Raw genomic sequence first — 24,207 nt, 5'->3', positions numbered from 1 at the left:
CTCAACAATACGTCAGTAGGAAAAGAAGTGGACTTAACTGACGAGCAGAGAAGAAAGAGGAAGAGGAAGGGACGTCAGGACCAGTTATACAGTGGAGACCCTCGTGATTGGATGGCTGGGGTTATGGACACTGTAGCCCATGTGCTCATGGGAGTTGTAGTTCCTGAAAAGTTTTCTTATTGGTCCACTTTGAATTTGCTGTTTGTAATAAAGAGAAGAAAGGACTGCATAATCCTCGCCTCCGTCCTGACATAGAATCACAGCAGTAGAGGTGGGCAAGCCACAGGGGCGTAGCTTCAGGAGGGGTGTTTGGGGTTACACCCCCTCATAAAATGTATTATTTAATGAATAGTTGGGTGCAGGAGCTTTTATTCGTGATATGTTAAGGTGTCTGTCGGATTTGTCTTGTGATTTTTAAATACTCACTCAGACAAAAACACATAATCTTGTCTCTGTTTTGAAGTTCTGAAAACAGTGCAATTTTTCAAAATATTGTGTTTTTAGTACCCCTTCACAATCCACACTCCTTTCTCCTATTCCACTGTCCCTTAATCCCCACTCATGCACTGCTACTCACAAAAATAATTAACATGATAGGCCAGCTTAATTTTCTAAAAATCTGAGACACTCACTTTTAAGTTGTTGGCTTGTCACCTCTACCCAGCAGAGCAAAGGTAAGATTGACAGACGAGCCTCCACAGCTGACTTCTAGTCATGCCTGACTGTGGCCAGGAGTGGACCAGCAGCACAGGGGCCTGCCCCTGGCCAGAAGCCAGGACGCTGCCTTTGAAATATAAATCCACCTTTAAAATGCTTCCCGCGCGCCACCCGTTCTCACAGGGAAAGGCGTCATCACATGAAAACGAGTCCTTTGTTTCCGGATTTGCGCCTAATTGTAATCAGGAAAAGGAGTGTCCCACAGGGGAGGAAGTGAGACAACGAGGGAACCAGCTGCTGCTTTAGGGACTTTTGAGACAGACACACATTGAGACTAACTCAGCTAAGTAGGGCCCGAGAAGGCAGTTTTGGCTCCATGTACACCACAAATGGAGGGCGTGTGGGGGCTCCAGGTCATGCATCCCACAAAGAGACAATATGCAAAGGCTTCCTGGCCGCAGAGACAGCAGGATGCCTACCTGGGACCCCCACCCTCTGCTTGAAATAATGCAGCTCAGTAGGGGTCAGCACTTTATCACTTTAATTAGTCTTTATTCGATATATTTCAATCATAAAAGACATTTTAAAAAAAATAAAATGCGTTGTTTTTTAACCCACCCCACCCCCCCACCCCACAGAAATACAGAATCCACATGAGTTAATACAATAAATAAGCAAAAAAAAATAATAAATATCTTCCTATCTCATACTATTTACACTACTACTATATATCCTACTTACATCTTTACACAATCTTACAATATCCTATTTACATTTTTATATAATCTTAAAATATCCAGCTAAGTTCATTAGAATCCAATCAAATAAGGATAAAAGAGCAACAACTACATGTTGAGATTTACATAGTTTATCACGTAAAAATGTAACTTAAAGGAAATTTAAATAAATGGAAACTATACGGCATTAAGTGGCAATCCTAACTTATTCCAAACAGGTTTTGCGTGCCCGAATTATCCACATCCAGTGAAGGAACTTTGCCATAGCTATAACAACAGGCTGGGAGGAATCTGTTCTTAAAATCCTGAGAGCCTCATTTGACGTCTTTATACCTAACTGGATGCAAATTGGTTTGAGCCATGATTGTCTAGGTATTCTATATTCAGGGCAGGCAAATAACACATGACCAATGTTTTCGTTATGGTCCGGACAGAAGGGGCACCTTGGAGTTTGTGCTTTATTCCATTTCACTGTTAGGGCATTTAACGGAAGTGTCCCCACCCTCAACTGATGGTACCTCTTCCGGTCCCCTGGGACCGTAATCCAATCCCAGTAGGGTTCGAGGGCCGGTGAGTGCTTGAGCTCCAAATAATCGTATGTAAAGGAACGGTCAATATGATTCCTAAAGCACTTAATCTCCACCATACTCCAGTAGAGTTCACGAAGTATCTTTTTTGGTGGAAAAACACTATTTAACGGATCATCCCACATTTGGGATAAACCCAGTGCCCTATATAGAAGTTTAGCCTCTTTCAACCAGACTATCTTATTAGCAGTATCTAGGGATCTCACCTCCAGGAAGCCTTGGGCATACTGGGAGAGCTCAGGAGTTATCCATAACCTTCTCCAGTAGGCCACAATTCTATACCTGGCTATATCCCTAAAGCTATAGATTCCCAGATCATACTTTAAAGGTATCAATGGGGTTGACATTGGTAGCCCAGTAATGTTGCGGAGAAATTTATTCTGTGCTACCGTCAACTTGTTCAAATTACTGGACCCCCAGAGTTCTGCTCCATAAAGAACAGCTGCTCCGACCTTAGCATTGTAGATTTTTAAGACAGGTCTAATTGGTTTAGTGTGAGATGAAAAAAGCTCCTTTGTGAGAACTCCTGCAAGTTGAGCGTGTTTTGTGTCTAATTCGTTTGTATGGTGTTTCCAATCTAGATTGTATGACAGATTGATACCAAGGTACTTAAAGACCTGGGTCTGCTCGAGCTGGACCCCATCCATAATGACTCTGCCTCTAATGTGTTTCCGTTTGTGCATAACCATAAATTTAGTTTTGCTGGTGTTAATTACAAGACCATGATCAGTGCAAAATTCTTCGAACACCCTAATGGCCTTTTGTAGTCCCTGCTGGGTCTTTGATATCAGCAAGGTGTCGTCCGCAAACATCAACAGGGGGATCGGCCTTCCTGCCAACCTTGGGGCATCCGTGGGCTGATGTTCAAAATAACCGATCACCCTGTTGATGTATAGCGAGAAGAGTGTTGGTGCGAGCACGCACCCTTGGCGTACACCCCTCGCTATGGGGAACTTCTCAGTAGTACTACCCCGCTGGTTCCATCGAACTTGTGCAAAACTGTTTTCATGCATCCTAATCAATAAAGACAGGATTTGTTTTGGAATACCCTGATCATGTAGGATATTCCACAGTTTGTGGCGGGGAACTAAATCAAAAGCTGATTTTAAATCAACAAAAGCTGCAAAAAGCATCCCGCCTTCTAATAAAACTGTGCGCCAATATAATAAAACAAATCTAAAAATTTGATCAATAGTGCTGGTATGACTACGAAAACCAGCCTGCAGGGGAGATAATATATCATAATCATCTATCCACCCATGAATTCGCTGTAATAATAGCCTTGCCACAACTTTTTGTATGCATGCAATCAGGCTAATAGGCCTGTAATTGCCTGGATCCGAGCATGCCCCCTTTTTAAAGATGGGGATAATCTCGGCTCCTTTCCAGGTCTCAGGGATAGGCGAGCCCTTTGCAATAGCGTTGGCTAACAGCTGAATATAGGTGGCCCAGAGATCCTTGTCATGCATAAACAAATCTGCAGGGATAAAGTCTAGGCCCGGGGCTCTGGCTTTAGGTATACAGCTCAGAGTTTTTAGGATATCATCTTTTGAGAAGACTAAGGGGCTCGCGAGGATATCTACAGAAGCTAGACATTCCTCTTCGCCTTCATCCTCAGCAGAAAAATGAGTAGAAAAATGGGATACCCAGGCTTCTGGTAGCACATGGTTAATGGGTTCTCCTCTACTAGACCCCCTTCCCCATTTAACGATGTTCCAGAAGGGTGTCATAGATCTTTCCCTACTGGCATCGAGTAGATCCCTCCAGTAGCCTTCCTCCCAATCCCTTTTTGCACTAAATTGCACTTTTTTGTACATAACTCGGGCCTCCCTTATTTTAGTTTTGTCTCGAGTTTTTACCGCATCTGACAGTAATCTATAGGCAGTCCTGCAGGACTTGTCATACCACTGATCCTCCTTTCTAATTGGTCTACGTGGCTTTTTCTTAGCTTTCTTAACAAAAAATAATTTTAAATTGTTAAAAAATTTGTCGTGGATCCTGCTAATTTCAGCTATCGGGGTATTTTTTTCAAATATATCCTGGACTTCTTGAATGGCCAAAGTTGTTAGATCCCTTATGGCTACCATGCTTTCCTCATTTGCTGCACAAATTGCCCATCTAATGTGTCTTTGATCGTTGGAAAGGTTTATCTGGACAGTTTCCCTCTCTTCCTCATTTGCCATGAGATCGAACAATTTAAAGGTTAAAATCAGTGGGTCGTGATCACTTTCCACCCTTGTCTCAACCCTCATATCAAGAACATTCCCCCAATTCTCTTTATTAGTTAATATATAATCAATACGACTTTGCGTAGTTCCATTAGAGAAAGTAGGGGCGCCCTGCTTGTCCGATAACGTTCTTCCGTTAGTGGCCCTCAGCCCAGACTCAACACATAATACTTTTAACTGTAATGCAGCCTCAGTCCATCTTTTGATAGGTATCAAGGAAAGCTGTGGGATTTCCCAAATGAAGTCCTCTTCAGTAGTGAGGTCAACATCCTGGTTATCAAGTGGTTCAAAACAACAGTTAAAATCACCACCAATAATAATATCAGCATTCAAACAGTGTTGATTTAATAGTGTATCCAATAGTTCAACCGCCTTAGTGGATTTACCACCCGGTAGGCCCCTTGAGTAGATGTTAAAAATAAAGATGTCCCTACTTGGCGGTCGCTGTAATTTGACCAGTAATATATCAGGACTATTGGTATCTATTTGTAACACTGTGTAGTCATTCCTCTGCTTAATCCATGTTACCAAGCCACCTTTTGCCCTTCCCCTTGAGCTCGGGGTGGCTGGAATAAAATAATGTAGATATCCCTGAATTGGATCCGGTTCTAACTGCCAAGTCTCCTGAAAGAGGACTATATCCTTCGAATCCAGGAAATTTAGCAGATCCTGTGATAAAATCTTGTTTTTTAACCCTGCGACATTCCAGGACAACAAGGTACATTGTATATTAGCATTGTCACTGGTAGGTTTTGTACTATTGGTTAAACCTTTACCATGTTGCTGAGTAAAAATATATTCACATGCGTTACCTTCTATAGTAACCAATTCAGGGGAGAGAATCTCATATGACTCAAGTATATCATTATTTGTAGTAAGTTTGGAACATTCAATACGCTGTTCAACATTAATCACATTACCAGACTCGACCTGAGTGCTACTTACATTGGTCAAAGCATCAGCTAATCCAGTATTTAACCGGGTGCCCATTTCCCTAGCCTCATAAGTGACAACAGGAATTAGAAAATTTTCAAGACTACTACCCAGTCAATCACAATCATTTAGCCCTGATAAGGCATCATATCTATTACCTAGAACCATACCCCAGTCTTTTTGGGGAACACCTTGGCCTCTGTTGTTTTTCACAGTGTTCCACATAGGTCCGGGGGTCCTAGGAAAAGTCACATTCTCTTGCTCTCCATAAAAGAATTTTAACGTAAGAGGAACAACAGATCCTGCTCTTCTTTGGGGGGGATTGATATGTTTTAGGAGATTTGGCAGAACAACTGGATGGGAAAAAGTCACTATAACACAATCTCCCTTGAATACTTTCGGTCGATTTCCAATCCACGCCACCCTCTTAGTGGATTTAATCTCAGATGCAAGTTGATATTTTCCTCCTGGTGCCATTTGCATATTGTTTGTTAGCCAATGGAGGGCTTTGCTAGACAAAGATGCTGATGTTTCGGGTTGTGCATCTGCTGGCGAGGGAACATTTGCCAGAACCAGGACCACAGGAGACGCTTCCTCAATAAATTGGAGGGGATCTGTTTCCTGACAGTTTATTGGCAAATTACCTTTGGGTCCTGATACCCCGGCGATGTTTGGAGGTCGAATATTAGAATGAGTTTCATTCCCGACTGTACTTTCTGGGAGCATAGGACTGTTCTCCTTTTCTATAGAGCTCTTTGCCTTAGGTTCAATTGGTTTCGCCATTTGTGTCACTAAAGTATTGACCGTCTCAACCCCTTCCACAGCTTTGACTTGAAGAGTAGTCATCTTTTTTACCTCCGCATTCAATTTATCAATCTTGGCGATCAAAGGCTTAATGATAGTTTGGATTTTGGAATCAATAATGTCTGCTATTTTCTGAAGCAAATCGTCTTCGTTATAGCTTTTTTCATGATTGCTTTTATCAAGGACATTAATATCACCATCATCTAAAATTTTTTCCTTGTTTTGCCCTGTTGGAGAAACATTTTTCCTCCTGTTGCTGGAACGTAACCCCATCCGTTTTTGATGAGTTTTCCTGTTTTTTCTCGTAGGTCGAGTTTCCTGCTCAGGAGATGGTAAGTCATCAGCATTATGCACCAGAATCTCGTGATCATGTTCAATATTTATTCCTTGATCTAGTGGCATAGCATTTGCGGCATCATCCAAGTTAAGGCTAATCTGATCATCCAAGTTTGGAGTAGGATGGACCGTGATGTCTATTAGGTTTGGGGTATCATCCAATACTAGAGAGCCTGAATGTTGAGGACTTTGAATTGGGCTTAGTAGCTGTAAGTCAGGCGACTGACTTAATCCCAATGATTCTCTTCTGTCTTTATTTATTTTAGTTATGACTTGAAGCATGTAGTTTTCAATGGGCTTAGAGTTAACTGTAGGCTTAGAGCTAGCAGGGGGCTGTTTTTTAGAATTCTTTTTAGACATATTATGATTATATAGTCGATTGTCCAGGGATTATATAGGCTTTACCAATACACACCGGATACTTGAATAGAGCCTTACGTAATGACACTATACAGTAAAGTCAATAAAGAAAGGAAATTTCTTACTTGCTTGGGTTGCAGATGTTAGAGGGGTTGCCCAGTCCAGTCCCGGCCAGTCTAGGACTGTCTAAGACTGTCCCGCCCTTGTCCCGGGCTTCTCCCGCGCGCGACTCGCGTGTGCGAGAGGCGTTCCCTGCTGATAAGGCGCCTCCTGGCGCGTAGGCGTCGTCACCCCCGCCGCGTCCACCCCCGGGGCAGCTGGGTGATGTAGTTCCCCAGCTGCTGCTGCACCGGGTGGATAGCGGAGGATGGCGGTGTGGGCGCTGCGCTTCTGGCCGTTTCCCTCACGGCGCGGTTTTGCAAGTTTTCAGGCTGTGGGCTGCAGCAACAAAGGCAACGAGATGGCCGTTTCCCTCACGGCAAGTACTGCGGCGTTTCGAGTGCACTTTATCATTTTTTGGGAGGTCTGCCTTTCCGCTGAAGCCTTCCCCATTTTAGCATCCTCTTTATCCTTGCGCAACTCAAACCCATGAAGGTGAACAGAAATGGTGTCTGGGATGAGTTTTTAACTCCAAAAAGCACAAAATGGGCCCTGACGCACATCACTATCATGACGTCATGTGGCTCAATATGTACATATGCACTGCAGCCTCTCTTCTGTGCTCCAATCCCCACTTAGATCTTAAAGTGCCTTCAACCTCAGCAGCCAATGAGCTGCCTGGTCCAACAAAATAATTAAGCAATGATAATATACCAAAAGTTACAAACTACTCAACAGTCTATAACATCATAAATAAAAGGACAAAGCAAAGCAAACACTAGATTGAGCGAACTAGGTGCCTGAGGCAAAACCACCATTACTAACTTCTACTAGAGATTACGGAAATCATACTAGCTTGTGAAAACATAAAAGGCACTCGCTTGTAATAAACGTAAAAGACATTAGCTCGTAAAAAACATAAAAGACACTAGCCCATAAAAACATAAAAGACACTAGCTTGTAAAAACATAAGACACTAGCTCGTAAAAAACACAAACTTGTAAAACCATGAAAGACACTAGCTTGTAAAAACATAAAAAAACACTAGCTTGTAAAACCATGAAAGACACTCGCTCACAAAAACATAAAAGACACTAGCTTGTAAAAATATAACAAAACACTAGCTTGTAAAACCATGAAAGACACTCGCTCATAAAAACATAAAAGACACTAGCTTATAAAACCTAACAAAACACTAGCTTGTATAACCATGAAAGACACTCGCTCATTATTATTATTATTAAAGAAAATTTATATGCAGAAAGCGCGACTAAACCCGGAGGCATCAAGGCGCTGAGGATGGAATCCAGAGGGCTCATAAATCAACCAGGGGGAAATTAGAGATAGGCTTGTTGGAATAGCCAAGTCTTAAGTGCCCTACGGAAATGTATGTGTGAAGAGATCCCCTTGAGGTCATTTGGGAGCGTATTCCAGAGTCTGGGCGCAAGGAAACGAAAGGACCTTCCACCCCATCTGGCTTTGGCAATACGGGGGACAGTGAGTAGACATTTGCTGGATGAGCGCAGTGTTCTCCCAGGGACATAATGGGCCACAAGGGCACGGATTGCCTCCGGTCCAGATTGATTCAGGGCACGATGAGTAAGGCATAAGGCCTTAAAGTTGATCCTTGCCTGCATAGGAAGCCAGTGCAGGTCTTTTCTGATGGAAGTACCCGAGGAGCGTTTGAGGGCGCCTACAACAAACCGGGCCGCCGAATTCTGAACGGTCTGGAGGCGCTGGATAAGACCACTGCTAATGCCGAAATAAAGGGCATTGCAGTAGTCAAGTCTGGAGGCAATGACTGCTATTGCCACCTGTTTGCGTGCCCCAGGGGAAAGATAATGAGTGATCTTTCTAAGAATCCTCAGGGCATTGCAACAGGTGGACACAGTCCTACTGACCTGCTTGTCCAAGGAGAGGGAAGTGTCCAAAATGATCCCAAGGTTGCGGGCAGAGAACGTCGGCACAGGGCAAGCCCCAAGAACAGACGGCCACCAATCCAGGGACCAGGTCTCACTTTTGCCCCCAAAAACAAGGACCTCCGTTTTCTCGCCGTTCAGTTTAAGGAAGTTCTTAACCATCCATCCGGCGACCGACTCCATGCAGTTTTTAAAATTATGCGCAGTGGAGCTCACAGATTGGGAGATGGAGGCCATAATCTGCGTGTCGTCGGCGTAGGAGAGCACTTCCAGCCCAAAGGATCTTATAAGCTTGGCTAGAGGAGCGACATAAATGTTAAAAAGCGTCGGGCTCAGTGAGGAGCCCTGGGGGACCCCACACTTCACGGCTTTGACAGATGACATGTGCTCGTCTAGCTTGACCCTTTGTTTCCGTTGGTCGAGAAAGGAGGCAAGAAGATTAAGTGCAGAACCCTTTACTCCCAGCTCACTGAGTCGGCTAACAAGAATAGAGGAAGACAGGGTGTCGAAAGCCGCCGTAAGGTCAAGTAACACCAGTAAGGTGGTTTGACCGGTGTCGACCTTAGAGCGAATACTATCGACCACCACTGTGAGTGCCGACTCAGTGCTGTGGGTCCTCCGGAAGCCATGCTGAGAGTGATCAAGAGAGTTGGTACTGTCAAGGAACGCATAAAAACATAAAAGACACAAGCATGTAAAAATATCTAGGGCAGGGAATTCCATAGTTGAGGTGCATACATCCCTGCAAATTACTTAGCATTAAGAAAACTATGGGATTTCAGCCTCAACAGTGATTTCTTATGAGGGCCTGACTCCCCCTATCGTTCATGGTCACAAAAGATAGTGGCCAACAGTCTCTCGACTAGACGGCTATGGATCCCCTTATGGGGGCAGCTGCAGCTTTGGTCAGAAGACAGGCACCCATGGGCACTTTCTGCTATGCGGGAAGCAGGTACTAGATTGTGCCAGCACTAAGAGCTCCTCAGAGCATTCCCGCAGCCCCAAGTGTAATACAGAGGATGGCAAGAGGTCCAAACAGCTGAAGGAGGGGTGGTGGTGACAACAATATAAATCAGCACTCTAACAGGTAAAATATATTTAATTCTCTGCTGTTGCTCTGTATTGTTACAATATACAGAGAAGGTTTCTAGCACAAAAAATTGTTCAAAAGTTCCTCTTGGCACCAGAGTTTGTGCAAGATGAAAAAGCTCTTTCCTTTTTAGCAGCCTTGAAGCAGAAAGTGAACAAAGGTATATGTGCTGTTGTGCTGTGAATTTCAGAGAACAAGCAGCTCTGGTGGAAAGCTTTTCAAAGAGCCAGTGCTTTTGAGGCTCGCCTCTCTCCAACAATAAGACCCTATTTGAGACAATTTGTTGGAATCTGGTGCCCTCTAATGGCCTAATTTGGTGGCACCAGAAAGCAGCTGCCTATCGCCGCCTTAATGCAGCAAAGCTGTAGTGCAAATTACGCATTTGTAAAGAAAAGTGGGTCTAGCCATGAGCAGTGCTGTGGGCACAGTAAAGAGAACCAACATTCTTCAACATTGCAATATCAGCTCTTCTTCAGGCTCTTGGAAGATACAAACAGAGTGATTCTGTATGTACTGACTAATGGCTTGAAAATGGCATGGGCCGCTAAGTTACACACACTCGCAGTCTCCGCATCATGCAGTCACAGTGTTCACCACTGATCTTGTGTAAGGAGAAATCAACAAAGGCAGAGTTTTGGAATGCTGTCAAGTAACAGAGATCTGTTTTTCCTTCTATTTTCAGAACTTTCCAACCTGCACTCCAGGAATGTTATCCCGATGAAACTGAAAGCGAGACAGAATCTGACCAGCCTCAAATCAAGGTACGGCCACAGAACTCACCGCGGCGGGTGTGCTGATGCTTGCAGTGTGGATTTCACCTTAGGGAAAAACGTGACAGGGGAACATGGTCCAATGAGAGCTCTCTATCCCAATTCCTTGTAAAACTTAGTTCACTCTTTGTATTTCCAAAGGCGATTGCTGCCTGTGCTGTTTACTTTGCCATGGCAGAATATGTTGTAGGTGATGGGATTAATAACCAGTTAGACTTTCCACTGACACAAGCGGTGAGGAAGGTAGGTAAGTCTATAGGAATAGGTGAAGAAGCAACAGTACAGGAACTACTCTTGTACTTCTTGATCTAGGGAGTCAAGAGTTTCTTCTTCATCCAAAACAGTTACAAAGTTGTACAGTTGTTCTTGCTGATTAATATTAGTGCCACAAGCCTGCAAGCCACCAGTCCTGACTTTTGGGTCGGCGGCTACACTCCCCTTTTTACGACAGTGTGACGTCTGCCAAAAGTCAACTTTATGACAGAGTGACGTCTGCCAGAAGTCAAGCTTACGACAGTGTGACGTCTGCCAAAAGTCAAGTTTATGACAGAGTGACGTCTGCCAGAAGTCAAGCTTACGACAGTGTGACGTCTGCCAAAAGTCAAGTTCCAAAACTGATTAGATCTTTTCATGGGGAGGAGCTCACAGTTCCCTCTCTGCTTCATCAAATACAGTTTCCTATTCCAGTGAACAGTGATCTGATATACCTTCTTAGACCTAAATTGAACACATCAGCAATAATGTATATTTTTTATTTTTCTATAGTTATGGATCCTATTCGCAACTGCATAGTTTTACAAATGCACACAGTGATCCATAGATCATGTCTTCAAGGGGGCTATTTCAGTTCACAGCTGTTTTCATTGTAAAACGTCTTCATTTAGAACACAAAAACTCAGTTACTTACTTTCCATCAAATCAGGAAACTGTGCAGACTAAGCAAAGGGTGAACACTTTTTGTGCTGCATTTAAAAGGCCTGGAAGTCATTTTAGCACTGTCCAAAACTCAAGTCCGGTCAGATTTAGAACATTGTATCCAGTGTCAGGCTCTATAAATGACATCGGATATTACTGAACCGGAAGAGGTTTAAAGGCAGGCTGCCAGATGACCCAGGGCAAGGGAATATCCAAGATATAGTGAGGACTTCATTCACAGGAGCTTGTTTTCTTTATAGAAACGGAAGTTGATAACTCTGTGCTAGGGTTACACCAGGGCCCAGCAGGAAACTACTTCAGCCAAACAATCGAGAGAGTCTGCAGCATCCACTAATGCCTGGAATTATCATGTGGTGTGTAACATGCTCCTCCCACAGGTGGCACTCGAGGTCTTTTAAGACTGAGTTGCATTAATTCATACAGATGCATTCTTTATTTATTTAGAATGTTTAGCAAGCGCAAACATGTTTATGTTTATGCACTTGTATAGCGCGGCTGTCACTCCAAGGAGTATCTTGGCGCTTAAAGCCCGTAGCCTAAATGGAAGGCCGGAAATGTCAGCTCGCAACATCCGTCTTGTCCATACTGAACACACTCTAACTAAACCAATGTCGTACAGACCATATCTGAGAGGTTGAAAATCCAAGTTTTCAGAGCCTTGCGGAAGTTTTTCTCAATGGGGATCAGGCGCAAATTGGGTGGGAGTTTATTCCAGGCTTTCGCACCCAATGTTGCGAGGGATTTGCCTCCTCTTGTTGAGAGTCTGAATTTGGGGATCTGTAATAGATTCATATTGGCTGATCTGAGAGAGCGTGTAGGTGCATACCGTTTAAACCAAGGGAGAAAGTATTTGGGTCCTTGTTGGTGATAAGCTCTGAAGGTAATCACAAGGATTTTGAACAGTATGCGTTTGTGGATGGGTAGCCAGTGTAGGGCCTTGAGAGCGGCCGAGGCAGATGACCTCCTCGGCCATTTCAGGACCAGACGGGCAGCGGCATTTTGGACAACCTGCAGCCTATGCAGGACAGATCGATTTAGTCCTGCATATAGGCTGTTACAGTAGTCCAAACGAGATGTTACAAGTGCCACTGTCACCGTCTTCCTGGCCGTCAGAGGCAGAAAGTCAAAAAACTTTCTAAGTCCTCTGATGGTGTTGAAGCAGGACCCAGCCACTGCCCCTGCCTGCTGTTTAAAAGATAGGGCACTGTCAAACCTGATCCCTAGGTTCCGGGCCGTGGCAATGGTATCTGGAGGGGACTCCACATCCAATGGCCACCAAAGACTAGGGGAAAAGGGATTTTGGGGTCCGAAAGGAATAATTTCGGTCTTCCCGGTGTTACATTTGAGATGGTTCTCACGCATCCAAATAAAGGTAGCGGTGAGGCAGTCTTTTAGATTTTCCTCTGCCTTTCCATTTTCCCTGTCTAATACCAGAATGAGCTGAGTATCGTCAGCGTAAGAAATAGTACTGATGTTAAAAGACGAAATCAGCTCAATCAAGGGGGTCATATATAGGTTGAACAGTACCGGGCTCAAAGTGGAGCCCTGAGGTACCCCTGTTAGTATAATTTTTGCCTCGGAGCAGTGTTCTCCCAACACCGTGACCTGTCTACGGTGGTCAAGGAAGTTCTTCAACCAGTCCAACACAGTACCCGCTATCCCTGCTGCTACCAGACGACTGATCAATATTGAGTGGGACACCGTATCGAAGGCCGCCGATAGATCAAGCAAGACAAGGACGGCCTTCTTCCCTTGATCCATGGCGGTCTTCAGTGTCTCCACGGTGTACAGGAGGGCAGACTCAGTGGAGTGTGAGGCCCGAAACCCAGCTTGATTGGGGTGCAGGATATCCTCGTCCTCCAGGAATTTAGTCAGCTGTTTGTTCACCACTGATTCAGTCATTTTAAAAAGCAGCGGCAGCAAGGAGATTGGGCGGAGGTTGGAGAGTGTTGTGGGATCTGGCAGAGGTTTTTTTTGCAGTGGCTTTACTGCCGCCAGTTTCCATTCTGATGGAATCATGGCAGAAGACAGGGATGAATTTATAATGCTATTTATGGTAGGGTTAACTGTATCTACCAGGGCATGTATCAGCATGGGGGGCAGGGATCAAAGGGAGAACCAGATTTAGTCAACAAAATCAGTTGACGTGAGTCTTCTGAACTAATAGGTAGAAAATCACAGAGTTGTGCTACTCCAGAGGGGGTTTCTCGGTCCTCTACTGCCTTAGCAGCCAATGGTTCAGAAAAATCCTTGGTAAGGTTTGATATTTTTGATTCAAAATAATCTGCAATCGAATTGCACAAAGTGAGGGAGGGAGGGATTTCCGATAGGAGGAACCTTGGTTTCGTAAAATCATTGACTATTTTAAAAATTTCTTTTGATGATTCAAGGCTGTCAGATCGCTGTACAAATAATTGACTGATCAAAAAATAAACATAGACAAGTACATCAAGAGTAAAAGACACAATGGACTGTTGAAACAGATATCAAAATAATCGTCCATCATTCAATTATTTGGCACTGGTCTAGATTCATCATGGTGGATTTTCTGATGCTGCTCTGAAATTATTCAGTTCCAGGTACCCAGGGGAGCAATGTTTGAGTGGGGGGTTATGAGTATCACAGTAATTCTGCTATAAGGGGAAAGGACTCATTTTACAAAGTGTTCAGCCAAGGGGATTTAAGGACAGGAACTGAGTAATGTTTGCAGTTTTTGGAAAACATTTTGGAAATGTCGCAATTTCTGATTTTATACACTCCAAACGATCATTCTCTAAAGATGTGCAGGTTGTCAATTTGTAGAAATCTGTAGGGCATACACAGTTTTGTAACTATTCTAAGTGTAAAACCGTGTGACTATAGCTTTGTGTAGGACGAGGAATTAGCTTTTTAATATCTCCAACTAGGAGGCTCCTATAGTAATTGACAAAGCTTTTGTAACATTGCCATACGCACTCATGCCTTGCCAAGTGTGGAACAAACTGTATTAACTTCCAAAGCCCATCACAAAACCTAAGAGCTTCAGATAAGTCCTCATCGCTACTCAACACTCCAGCCAAAGGGAAATCCTGTTGACGTATATAAACATTTGCTGCGCTTTGTGTTTCTTTGCATACAGTCGTGCCACAATCCTACTCAAGCTTTCCTGTGGGAAGAACCAGGACGTTCGCTATCTGCCAGGAGAACACGCTGGAGTGTTCCCCGGCAACCAGCCAGAACTTGTTAACCGCCTACTGAAGCATCTGAAGGACACCCCAGCCAGCGATCAGACCGTGAGACTGGAGACACGCAGCGATCAGGGTGAGGCTCTCCCCCATCTAGCCGATGGGCTGAATAGTGTTGGCGGGTGTTGCAGGGATTGGGGGAGGTCAGAAGCAGTGGATGCAAATGAACAGTCTCATTGATGGGATGTAAATTCCTACCTCTACTCTAATTTAACTGAGCAAAAGGGAGAACCTTTTCCTAGGTCCTGGCATAGTCAGAAGTTACTGGGCAGTACCCTTGGCTTGAAAGGCAGTTTATTGCTTGAAATCAAGAGCTTGTGGTATGACTGCTCCCCAACTGGATACTCAAGCATTGTCTTTGCACTACTGACTTTCCAAGTAGTCAAAGCTTAGTCCAGGAGGAGGTAGCAGGTTTGAAGATAAGATAAAATGTGAGCCAGCAATAGCATACAATTAAATTAATTTTATATTCACAGCTTTATTTAAACATAGGACATGTTGGGCTGGTAAAATGGACAGAGCATAAAAAACAGAAATTCACAGTACTTTCTGGGGTAGACATACGACCTCCAAAGTTATTTTAGCCTTTTGAAACGTTTACAATAACCTAATCCTTTCAGTGATGCAGCACAGCTGTGCACACTGATAGCAAGCTATGATGGGTTTCAGAGTTTAGTTCTTTGGCCTTAGGCAACCCTTGGGACTAGTACCAGAACTAGGCCTTACATACAGCCAATGAACAAAGTTTCCTGGGTGATATGATGCATCTGTCAAACATACAAAAGGCGCTGGCAGGGATGCTTGCAATAAGTTGCCAATCTCTCAAGGTAGCATTCAAACCCATTGTTCTTTTGCACACCATGTCTCCTCAGCTTGGACCCAGCCATATGCAAATCAGTCTTGACCCTGTTCCAACAAGAAGAGTCCAGCACAAACTGCCAGGCAGATCCTCCTTGAACCAGAACACAAGCAAGCCAAGAGCCTCATTGGGGCTCTTCACTCAGGTGTAGATTGGTTTCTTTGGGACAGCGAGCACAGGACCTACACCTGGGTCCTTGCCACCATTGCCTGGACTGTAGCTGTTGAAGCAGTGTCAAGACTAATTTGCATACGGATGGGTCTAAACTGAGGTGGCGTGGATGGCAAAAGAACAATGGGATGGAATGCTTACCCGAGCGTTTCACATTGGTTATATTTATTGCAAGCAATCCTCCTATAAACCTTTGTGTGATGAATGTGTTGCCTTAAGTGGCAAGGGTATGCTCAGATGTGGGTCCGGTGCTCACTGTGGCACTAGAACAAAGCTATACCCCACTGATGAGCTCCAAACAGGGCCAACCTGGGATTGGGTTGCTTGTGTTCCACTCCAGGAAATCTGACCTGGCAGTTCAGGCTGGACTGTTCCTATGGGGCAGGCCCGAGACTGATTTGCACATGGCTGGATCCAAACTGAGGTGGCATAGAATACCACCCTGAATGATGGGCAGTGGTTAGACGTATTGCAATAATTTCTCCCATCTCTTTTTTTGTGTTTAATATATAGCATCAGTCAATGATTTCTCAGCAGTACAGAGAGCAAGCAGCATAGTGCAGGGGGCCCGAGACAGTATAACATGCACTGTGCCAAAAATCCAATAGCTCCCACACTCAAAAATAAACTGGGCAAATCACTTAATCTCCCCGTGCCTACCAGAAAAAATAATTTGTTCATCTGTAACCAAACTGGTGCTCCATGTAAAGCACTCTGATACCCGATATCTTCGGGTCTAGTTCGTGCTATATAAAACTCTAAAAAAAAAAAAAAAACTTATTACAACTGACAAAATAGGGGTGCTAAGGTGGGCAGAGAGGGACTGGAAAAAGTCTGTAGTTTTGGGGTGCGAATTTTAGTACGGTAGCATCAAAATCTATCTGCATGTTACTTCCCATTTTCAGGACCAAACTCCTAATGGCCTTTATTTATTGGATGCAATAAATAGAGATTCCCTGGATATCGTTATTTATCGGGTGAGGTAAACAACGGTGCAATTACGCAGTGATCATAGTTGAGGCCTAAACCTCCAAAGAGATTGGTGATGGGGTAGTAGCCACGTACCACTGCGGGTTGGATACACATGGATGTTCCTCAGCTGCTGCAGAACCTGGTGCTGCCACCTCTGCGAACAGGAGAGTCCTCCCATGGCCATAGTGGTGAACACAATTAAATAGCTGTATATGTAGGTTTTGCTGACACCTCCCGCGATCAAAGAAGATACCACCTTTATAGTAGAACTGACATTTCAGCACAGCAAACAATATTTCTGTTGTTAAGATTCTACTCCCTGTGTCAATGTTATCTCTGTTTGCTTACCACGCAGGGAACTACTGGGCAGTAGATCAGAAAATCCCGCCTTGCACGGTAACCGAGGCACTGACGTACTTCCTGGACATCACCACGCCACCTTCCCAACTGTTCCTAAAGAAACTCAGCCTGCTGGCAACACAAGAAAAAGACCGGACTAGACTTGCATCCTTGAGCCATGTGAGTACTTTCTACTACTTTCTGGTGTGATGGGCAGAAGACTACAGTAATTGAGTGTGACCTGTTCAGGTTGGGTGGATATGCCATCACTTTACACAGCACATTTATTATATTTCATTTATAGAGCGCGCTGTCGCCAGCGCCAGGATGCCTGCTAGGTGACAGCACGCTCTATAAATGAAATAAATAAATAATAATAAGAGCCTCCTCCTCACTTCTTAAATTCTGCAAGAAGCTGAAGTCCTGGCTTTTCGAGCGGTCTCACTAGGCCCTAGTTGTGGCTAGACTCCCACCTGGTCAATGCCAGGATACCCTCCCTGGTGACAGAGCGTTCTACAAATCTGCATAACATAACGCAACATAACATAATATGTGAAGCACAGAACCAGACCACTGCCTATGCATGCCATCAGGCTATAAAGCAGCCTTGCGATTGGCAGAGGCATCAATTAACAAAAATCCCAGGGATAGCAGTAGAGACATCACGCACCTTTGAACCCCAATGATCCTTTGACCTAACTTAAACTTTCAACTGCCTTTTATATAATTGTAAGGGCTAAAGGGATAGCTAGGACTTGAAACTACAAAAAGTAAACAGGGCTCTGAGAACCTCTTACTATGCTGTAGCTACATTCATGGCTCCTATAACCTGAGGTAGCCAGTGCATTGTCAGGCCTACTAAATGATAAGCCACTGGTATGAACTTCTACCTCTGCCAAGCCCTAAGTGGCATCTATTCGTATAAGACTACAACTAGTAAAGCCTCACTGATTCCTTGAACGCCTGTTGGATGCGTCTACCGTACGATAGCTTGATAGCTTAGCCACTGTTCAACCTGTGCCACAAAAAATTATACTCCTCCAATCACACTGTGACCAGACTGATCTGAAGGAATGGCACCAACACTATGGGTTACTGGTAGCTCATGCAGTAAAGATCAGAAGTAAGGAGGAAAGGAAAACTGATCCTACAGAATACTGCACGTGTACAAGCTGAGGTCCAGGCCCTTGAAAGGCAAAGTAGCCACTGTTCCACTACTTCCAGAAATGAATTAACCAATGTCTGTTTACAATACACATTGGTGACCTGTAGATCTCTGTTTATGACCATTTATGGAAGCATGCTGGTGAGAAGAGACGAATAGCAGTATGTGACGCCATGTTTCTTTGGGACTCTTTGGTTGCAGAGTTTAGAAGAGTACAACGAATGGAAACGCTTCAACTATCCAAGCATTGCAGAGGTCTTGGAAGAGTTCCCATCCATCAGTGTACCAGCGATTTTCCTGCTCACTCAACTACCTACACTCAAGGCCAGGTACTACTCCATCAGCTCCTCGCGGGACTTGGTGCCTGGCGAGATCCACTTGACAGTCGGCGTGGTCAACTACAGAACACAAGGTGCGTAGAACGTCTTTCAGTATGTCTGACTTTTTATAAAGAGCATTGAATGTAAATGTCCCCAGAACAAGATTATAAGAACCACATACACAGACTTCAGGTTACGAGCGATCATTTTTGATGACAAACATCTGTACTGAGTAGCGTTAAAGTGATTTTAAATGTTGCTTTTGTGACTATAGCTGGGGCACTGAAGCCTATTTTAGTTGACTTCAAACTAAAGCTCAGTGTGATGAGCTAGCAGCACACTTACCATGGGGAGAGGGGGTAAAATGGGGTTGGGGGTTGACGCTCTCCTGTCCACTCTAGATACTAAGGGCAACTCGAGAGAACATCCAGAATCTGAGAAGAAGCAGCAGGGTGGAGCAGCTTCCAACCAGGTCCCGGATAATGGGACGAATACAATGCACATTATACAATGCACATCTCTACTTCCTGGTGATCTGTCATCCAGATACAATTTACTGACACTTCCTGGTTGGTAAATGGTGCCCACCTAGCTGAATGTCATCCTGCATCCATGATGTAAACTAGTTCTAGCCCTGAGTAACCGATCATCCTCCGTGATGGTCCATTGTGCCTAGGGAGAGCTCCCCGCAGCCAATCTCCGCTCTCCTCCAGCTTTCCACTGTGACTGGGAGTGCAGCATCTTATGAAAAGACCCTTTCACTACCTTGTTGAAAGGCTGCAGTAATGTCCCTTAGGCTGACAGGGTGAGTGCCCTAAAACAGTGATGCTCCCTTCTAAACACAGTAGTCTCATGTGCTGAGACCCATATTCTTTGCACACGTATTATTGCTTTAACTGTACATGCCAGACATTCAAAGCAGCTATCCAATGTAAAATAAGAATCTTGCAATCCTACATCATTAACAATCGAAAACATTACAGCCCAAGGAATGCCCCTTTGCTTGATGCCCTATGGTTGGGTTGAAAACCTCCAGTGACTTCATTCTCTAGATTGCCCCTTGGGTTTAAAATGTAAACATTCTGTGATGTCTCACCTGGACCTTCTCTTCTGCAGGTGGCAAGGGTCCTCTCCATCATGGAGTCTGCAGCACCTGGCTAAATACCATCAGCCTCAATGACACGGTCCACTGCTTTGTGCGCAGGTATGTACTGTACAGTCTCTACTTCTACTCCATCTATCTATATGTGTTTATGCTTCTTGTGCTCATTGCTTGACATACATGTCAAACTACAAAGAAAAGGAACCAACCAGAAACTGTTGACCAAGGTGAAAAATTATGGTTCAGCTTTTAACCAACATTCCCCTTCCCCCGGACCAGAGCAGGGATGCCAAATATAGGCCCAGGAAGGCCAGTCCCATTACAGATGTCCAGGATATTCACATTACATACATTTACATACAATGAATGGACACCACTGGTCTTGAAGATCTGGTTGAAATACACAAGTTAACCTACCTGAATTAAACAGCCACCCACTTATAAGCATCTTTCAAGCAATACTATATTAAAGAGCTAGGTCACTAGTCCCTATTTCCAGGAAATGGTGGGGATAAAAGGCGCGCAATTTTTCACTCTTTATTTACACGGATAGCATAATTAAATTCAAGTTTCATATTGAATTTGATAAACAAATCGAAAGGACCAATGTTTTGAACAGTGGTGAGGTGGTCTGTGCTTTCTTCTTTGATATAAATAAAAGCAACAAGGCCCACTGGCTTCTACCTTTGGTACACATAAATACCATAATTTCCATTTATTTTATTTACTCAATACTTGATTATCAATGGCTTCTTGGTAATAAACTGACCTAAAACTCTACAAGTGACTCTAGAACAGAATGTAGAAACTCTAGCCCTTGGGCACAGAGGCCAAAACAAATAGGTATCAAGTAGGGTTGAGCCAAGAGAGTTGCTATATGGTCACACCGTCTGCTCTTGGTAATCAGGCGTGCTGCTGCGCTCTGGGAAAACAGCAGCTCGGACAATAGGTTGTGGTTAGGCGGCTCAAGTACAAATCCTTGCTGTAAACCAACCTGCCAAGAACATTTGATCTCAGACAATGATGAGATACAGGCAAGAGGCACTGATGGAGTAAAAAGGACTCAAAGGTGCTAGTAACTTTACAGAAAACAATCTTGGTGATTCCCACCATTTTCAGTTTGCTGGCTGAAATCTTACACCTACTGGGCTTTGATGTTCTCATTTGGGTCTTGGTTTTATGCACATAAGCTTGGTGACTGATGTGGTCAAAGCTGGATCATAGCACCCTAACATTTGAACTTAGCACTGTTCAGGCACCAGTAACTCCTCACTCTGCAATTGCTTTACAAATTGTAAAGTTCTGTAGATCATATCCAGTTTGTGACTGTCATCAGTTAGGTATTTTTCACTATGGTCAATCAGCTAAAGTGAATATGGACTCAACAGTGGCAGGTGTTTGCAGTCGATTTTGAGTTTTTTGTGTTAGGACTAGGGGTGGGCGGAAATTGCGTAGTCGCACTATGCAAAGCTCCGCGAAATGGTAAAAAATCTCTGCGAACATGCAGTATTGCTTGTTCAGCCCGTTCACGATGCTTTTTACCTGTTTGCGAACACTGTTTGCGTGCTTGAGGGGAAATATCTCATGAACAAGCTTTTTGATGGCGCGAACAAGCAAAAAATTCCACGAAGCCGCAGATCGCGGAATTTTGGGCAATGCCGTGTTCTCCGCGGAATGCGAAATTACCCAAATCCTGCAAATTCCAAGAGCGGAACGGAATTTACCACCCAGGCCTAGTTAGGACTGAGTGAGACCCTACCAACTGTGGCCATCAGAGGGGTAGAATAGTGCTATAATAGTCCAACTCTAAATACCGTCTTAAACTGCCTTCACAGGAAAAAAGCAGCTAGACAGGTAATGTCAGTACACTTACAGATACTCTTTTTCTTGCAGTTGCAGCACTTTTCAGCTTCCAGAGGATCCATCGCAACCGTGCTTGCTGATTGGCCCAGGAACCGGAATCTCCCCATACCGGAGCTTCTGGCAGCAGCGCCTCTGCGACCTGCAAACAAAAGGTATCCTAGAAGCCCTGCAATTGGTTTGAGTCAGCTGTGGCCTCACATGAGGAGAGTGTGATTGTCTTTTCATTAGGACTTCCATTTACAGTATAAGATGTCTTCTTTCTCACTCAGAATCTAGTCGAATCGGACACTGGTAAGCGTAATCTACAGTATTCGTGTGTGACTGTGATAACTGTCCCACGAGCCACAGTATTCACTAGTGACTGTGATAAGTATCTCACAACCTTTGGCACAAACTAGCAATCCAAGCATTTATAGAAGATACTCAAAAGTGTACAATTTGGAGGTTTAAGTTGTCTTTTTCCAAACTATTCTCCATATATGGCACTGGTGGCCCCCTAATAGTGCGTCGAGTTTACACCAGCTTGCAGGGGGATGCCAGGCTATGCGCTAGACAATATTAATAAACCAACCTCTTGTACATTATTTCCAGCACAAAGGCAGCACTTTATTTGTTGAGAGTCAATGGCAGACGTTCTCTTCTTCAGAACATTTTTCATTGATGGCATGGATCAAGTGAGATGCCATCCAATAACCGTATAAACATTCAGATTTACAGCAATTAAATCCATAGAAATAGTCCTTTAGCTAATTTCCGGCCATAATCAAGAACCCAACTGATGTATGAGTGTGAACACCTGTTTCTGCGAGGGGGGCATTGTACCAGATATGTCAAATGTGAAACTGCTCCATCACTGAGAGTGTACTTCCCCATTGCAGGTGTTAAGGCGCAAGGAATGGTCCTGGTGTTCGGATGCCGCCAGGCGGGGCTGGATCACCTCTACAAAGACGAGACCGAGGACATGAGACGGAAGGGCGTACTGAAGGCAGTGTACACCGCGTACTCCAGGGAGCCTGGGACACCTAAAGTAAGACTGGCTCCTCACTACCACCTACAAGGGGGGCTTATAGCAGTAGAAGGGCCAGGAATCTAGAGGTATGGGGTCATCTGAGCCTCAGTAACAGGGCAGCGAGTGTGCAAGGAGCATGCGCACTGTGTATTTGTAACATAATCATAAGAATGCAAATAAGAACATGAGTGTTGGCCAGTATTGATCCATTGTAAATGTCAAAATGTCAGGATCACCATTGACTACATAAAATAGATCTGTTAAATGAATGATGAGTACGTGTACCACCAGGCCTGGCCCCCCTCTCTTTTACACCCAGCCTTGATGACCTAACACCGTGACTATTCACGAAACAAGCAGAAGGCCCCACCAGTGTGGCCTACTCTGGGATGGGTGAGTCTCTAGGCCGGCGCAGTAATGGCAGTAATGGCAAATCAGGACAGGTAGTTACATTACCCACACCTGCTATACCACAAAACACCGGACTAACTACTCATATCTTACTTTCAGGTTTACGTGCAGGACATTCTACGAAGTCAGCTCCGGGAGGAGGTCTTTCGGATCGTCAATGAGGAGCAGGGCCACCTGTACGTCTGCGGGGACGTGCGGATGGCGCGGGAAGTTGGTACTGTCTTGAAGGAAGTCATTGGTCAGAAGCTGAAGCTCACAGAAGAGCAGGTGGAAGACTACTTCTCCAAATTAAAGGTACTAGACATTCTGCTGTACACACTGCACTGTGGTTACTGACTTGTTCATGATTACATAGGAAATCGTGGGAGCGAGCAGAAACCCATTTTTACCTTTGACGTGATATCCACAGTTTGCTAATTCTTATCAATCCAATAATTGTGCTCGTAAAGAAGCTCAGTAAAGCAGCCACTATAGTGACCTGTGTTTAACCTGGCAGGTCCATTCTGCCTCTCAGCCTTCCGAGGTCAGTACATTGAGTCCCTTGCAGCCTGAGATGGTGACTAAGGTTTGACATTGACTAATGGTTGAAATTACCCACAACCCCTTTCTTTTTCTCCTGCATCAGTGCTGTCCCCTTTCACTATACTATGTTCTTATCAATGAAAGTTATGGGCAATAACACTCACATTCCATAGAATTAGAAACTTACATTATAACACAAGACATCAGGATCAGGACCCAACAATAAATTGAACATCAACTGGGGTCCTGTTTAGAGTGTGGAGCACTATATGTAATAAGATAAGAGAGTGGTAACTACATAATGCTAGTATCTATAACACTGAAATCTAATGATTATATTTCTTCAAGGTTTACAACCAATCATAATACAAATCCAAGCGTAGGTCTCAACCAGCGCATGCATTGTGTAAAGATGGCTGCTCATTTGTACGCCACATGCGTGCGTGCACCAGGGCTGCCATAATCGCTTGAGACTTGGTAGGCAGTCATTTTTTATACAGAACAATGGAGGTGCTGTGACACACACTAATGTTGGAAGGCTAGGCATCCAATCACTATCGTAACAAAAGCTGTTTGAAATGAGCGCCCTGCCTTTAAAGCCATAAAAGCCAGCATGTGAATCTGAAGCTCTCAATTTAGTTGTGAAATGTGGAAATTGTGATTCAATTGAATTACTGCATGTTTCTACTGCTCTGTTTATTTGTAGTAATCTGGTAATATCACAAGGTCAGAAAAATCATCCAAAGCTAGCAAAGAGCTAGTGGTAAGCACAGGCTCATAATACGGAAAATCTT

General features: G+C 44.1%; 1 protein-coding gene across 1 annotated transcript in view; it reads left to right on the top strand.

Annotated features, from left to right (window-relative positions):
- NOS2 (nitric oxide synthase 2) overlaps positions 1-24,207 on the top strand; it is a 76,776-nt gene that overhangs the window by 48,132 nt on the left and 4,437 nt on the right. Inside the window, exons 20-27 of the mRNA XM_078679357.1 lie at positions 10,433-10,511; positions 14,575-14,756; positions 17,038-17,201; positions 18,388-18,598; positions 19,623-19,710; positions 21,502-21,623; positions 22,350-22,498; positions 22,991-23,185. Coding sequence (XP_078535483.1) covers positions 10,433-10,511; positions 14,575-14,756; positions 17,038-17,201; positions 18,388-18,598; positions 19,623-19,710; positions 21,502-21,623; positions 22,350-22,498; positions 22,991-23,185 — 1,190 coding nt within the window. The remainder of the gene's footprint in view (positions 1-10,432; positions 10,512-14,574; positions 14,757-17,037; positions 17,202-18,387; positions 18,599-19,622; positions 19,711-21,501; positions 21,624-22,349; positions 22,499-22,990; positions 23,186-24,207) is intronic.

Source organism: Lissotriton helveticus, chromosome 3_1 (genome assembly GCF_964261635.1).
Source record: "Lissotriton helveticus chromosome 3_1, aLisHel1.1, whole genome shotgun sequence".
Taxonomy (NCBI): Eukaryota; Metazoa; Chordata; class Amphibia; order Caudata; family Salamandridae; genus Lissotriton; species Lissotriton helveticus.
This window is presented reverse-complemented; position numbering and strand designations above follow the sequence as displayed.